Source organism: Lactuca virosa, chromosome 9, assembly GCF_052849685.1.
Source record: "Lactuca virosa cultivar CGN04683 chromosome 9, Lactuca_virosa_CGN04683_v6, whole genome shotgun sequence".
Taxonomy (NCBI): Eukaryota; Viridiplantae; Streptophyta; class Magnoliopsida; order Asterales; family Asteraceae; genus Lactuca; species Lactuca virosa.
The window spans coordinates 97,990,951-97,994,758 of record NC_136434.1 but is presented as its reverse complement, the minus strand read 5'-3'; the positions used below and the strand labels follow the sequence as shown (position 1 = coordinate 97,994,758).

The 3,808-nt window shown below is 35.0% G+C and overlaps 1 protein-coding gene and 1 pseudogene across 1 annotated transcript; both read right to left on the bottom strand.

Annotated features, from left to right (window-relative positions):
* Positions 1 to 529: 529 nt before the first annotated feature.
* LOC145139590 (uncharacterized) lies at positions 530 to 1,357 on the bottom strand. Its single transcript, XM_079073361.1, has one exon. The coding sequence runs from the start codon at positions 1,355 to 1,357 to the stop codon at positions 530 to 532; it is 828 nt and encodes a 275-aa protein (XP_078929487.1).
* Positions 1,358 to 1,948: 591 nt separating this feature from the next.
* Positions 1,949 to 2,341, bottom strand: LOC145139588 (copper transporter 6 pseudogene; annotated as a pseudogene).
* Positions 2,342 to 3,808: the final 1,467 nt, after the last annotated feature.

The window sequence follows — 3,808 nt, the reverse complement described above, 5'->3', positions numbered from 1 at the left end:
TCAATTTCTCTAAAAGATTCGTTTATAGACATTATGTAAAACAAAGCCGCCCTGAAATTAATTTTGTTCAACTATGTATACATTTTGTAAATCTGTAATTGTCTCTTCTATTGACAAATGGAGCCAAGTCATGGGTATGTCTAAAATGGTCGACGATTTCGTTATTTGTTCCCATGCTTTCTCGAATTCAAAATTAAACATTAATTGTTTAATTAGCAAGTATTTTTTTTCTATTGAGCAAATATCATAAATACTATTTTTTTTTTTTGAAACGGCGAATAGAAATATATATTAGAATAGCAACATACTTAGCAAGGTACTAAGCATGAGCCAACAAGGTACAAGAAAACAAAAAATAGAGAAATCAAAAGGAAAGGGGGGAACAACTCCAATCCGCCCAATTACAAATTCCCGATTTACCCCTATGTTTAAACCATGTAAAAGAGACTGTCATTACGAAATCTGCTACCTTCATGTGAGTAGGTTGAATCTTGTTGAACACCTTATCATTTCTCGCCTTCCACAAGCATCATAGTAAACAGTAAGCTATAGTGATGAATATTTTTGTTTTTCTAGGACAATTCCCCCATGTCGCTGCATAATCCAAAAAATCTGCCACATTTGTTATGGGAACAGGTGTGATATTCCACCAGTGGAACATCCATTCACTGGTTTTCCTAGCCAATTCACAGTTTATCATAATATGATCAACCGTTTCGTCGTCCATTTCACATAAACTGCAAGTTGTTGATGTGATGTTAATGCCTCTTTCTTTTAATGCCATGCTGACAGGTAATCTGGTTTTACCTGTCTTCCAAATAAAACATAAAACCTTAAATGGAACAATGGGCAGCCAAATCATGGAACATCGACTTGGTGTGGTGATCACCTCATCAAATTTTCGTCTGATGATATCAACATAGAACAACCCATCATGCGCTAATTTGAACCTCAACTGATCATTGGATGTATTCATAGAACGGGGTCCGATGAGCAGCATTAGGTTAGTGAATTCAGTAGCAGCGATCGGATCAGTGGGTTGTTTTTTCCATTGCCAACACCAGGTACCTTTAGAGACGGAGAACCGATCAGCAACCTTACAAAGTTTGATAGACTCCAAGGCGTATAAGTTGGGAAAGCAGTCTTGAAGATTGGAGGTGCCTGCCCAGATATCTTTCCAAAAGAGAGTGTTAGTCCCATTCCCAATTACATGAGAGAATACATAAGAGAAGTTAATATTCCAAGCATTAAGGTCTCTGGAAACCTTAGCAATGTTACACCAAATACCATTGAGATATTTTTTTGCAATTTGGGTGACGGGTTTGTTGTGAAGGTTGTGAATTGACTTGATCTTCATTTTTAAGACCCCACCACCATTTGAGAAGCAGTGCATCATTTTGGGCTTTTAACGAGCCCACAGCAAGTCCTCCCAGTTGTTTAGAGGCCAACACTTTATCCCAAGAAATCCAATGGATCTTGGAGACGTTTTCCGAGTCACCCCAAAGGAATCTTTTAATTTTTTCAAGGTTTTCAATGACGCAGGTAGGTGCTTTGAATTAGGAGAAATAGTATGTAGGTAAACTACTAAGAACGACTTTGATTAGGGTAAGTCTCCCACCAAATGACATTACTATTACTTGAATTCAGATTGTTATAACTTGCCAAAATAAGTCATGGTCAGATGGTCTTATATTCAGTTCAGATATCGTACTAACATGTTTTTTAGTATGTTAACAAAAGCTTGCATAATAAATCATAGGAGAAAAGATGTGGTATATATTACACATACTCGAGGCCAAGCATTTATTTGATCACAGTTTCTTCACCTACACAACTTTTGCAAGCTTCCAAAATCTTAAATCTCTTTGTTATTATCATGGTCGAATGAGTAATCATTCAATATTAAATTTCTTTTTACACTCATCAGAGCTGAATCAATGGTAAAGTGTCATATGGGATCATCCTTGGCTTTCAAATACAACCGATACTTCATGAGAAAAAACCCGGTGGTATGTCCCACTACCACAACAATAAAAACACCAAGATTGTATGACATCACAGACAACATTACAAGGTATGCAAGAGCCATACGGAGTCCATAAACAAAAGCCTGAGTCAGACCACCGACAATTGTATATGCTCTTGAGTTGATGGTTGTGAACACGGAAAAGAACTCAATTGCAACAGCAAGAACGAACAGAAAAGCTAAAGCCAAAATATACATGCCTAACTTGCCATTAGGCCAGTCGTTGAACAACATTTCTACATCTTTGCCCCAGAAGAAGGTCATGTGCATCGTGGCCATGGGCATCGGCATGGGCATGTCCATGTCATGAGACATTTTGTTCAAGTGGAGAAGTGGGACAGACCTTTTCCTTTGATGGTAATTGCGTATGTTGCTTTATGGGTATGTAGTTTTTATATGGAGAGGAGATAAGATCAAGATGGATTGATATTGGAAAAATCACCGGCATGAATGTTGCATAAAACAAAGAGCCGGCATGCATCATGCTATGTCCTAATTTACATTATATACATAGATGACAAAATTTCATTATTGCTTCGTATCGTTTTCGAAAAGTTGCAGTTTTTGGATAATTTTAGAAAATATTACACTAGTGGTTCTTTTGGTTCCAAAATCAAATGTGGTTAGTCGTTTTGGGCTAATTCTGTTCAAAATATAGGTAAAATACTTATGAAATGACCTATATACCCTTATCTATTTCGTTTGTCAATTATTTAGGAAATTTCAAGGACCATTACATAAATAAGAGAAAATTAAAATAAAACCCTAAAATACATCGCCCAACCCATGACAAGATTTGGACCTTTTATTGCAATATAAAAATAGATTATGAAAATATATTAAAAGGTATCGTTACATAACCAATGTGACACGTGAACAATTTGGTTGATACATAGTTTCTTTCTTTCTGAATATGCAATAGTTTTATTTCCAGTTTTAAGAATGTTTTCTTCTAATAAATTTACATATTTGCCAGCGATCATTAAGATATAAAACGATTTTTTTAGAAGCTTACACATTTGTTTATTAAAACATTTTTTAATTATGTTTTTTCTAGTGCCTAAAAGGCAATATATTTCTTTTAAAAAAGTCAAACAAAATTGCATTGATTAGGAATTTGAACATTTTAATTTGAAATGAGAAAAAGAACTTGTAGCAACTCCCATTTCTAACACAGTATATTTGGTGGAAGTTGTGGAGCCATAGTTGGTAAAAAACGTTCGACGTTAGTTAGTCGGTGGACTGAGGTTAAAAGATTAATCGGTTGGCGGAGATTAATCAGGGGATTAAACGGAGACCATAAATGGCTAATTCTTAGAGTTTTAAAAAATTAAATATGACTAATATTATAACAAAGTTCGTAAATATCATTAATATCATAATAAAATGGGCTAATATGATTAATACAACACTAATCAATCATCAAATAGTTTCTATTGAGATAGAACTTTAAAGTGTTAAAATTTCATGTTTGCTACTGATTCACTCATTTTATAGGAAGTGATTAATCGTTAGGCGTCTTCTAATCGGCCGGGTAGCGCCTACGGAATAATCGGAGATTAATCGGGACCTGGTCGGGATTTTTACAACACTAGTTTTAATTAAATGAAAATGGTGCCAATTTTTGAATGTTTTCTTCAAAAAAAATGGTGCACTTGATGGTTCACCCGGAATGGGGAGGCGGATCAGGATTCTTAGAACGAATAAGGTTGATGGTTGTAGTGATGTATTCATTTGATCGATTTTAATTTGGATTATTTTAAATTTAACTTGGGGTTTGAT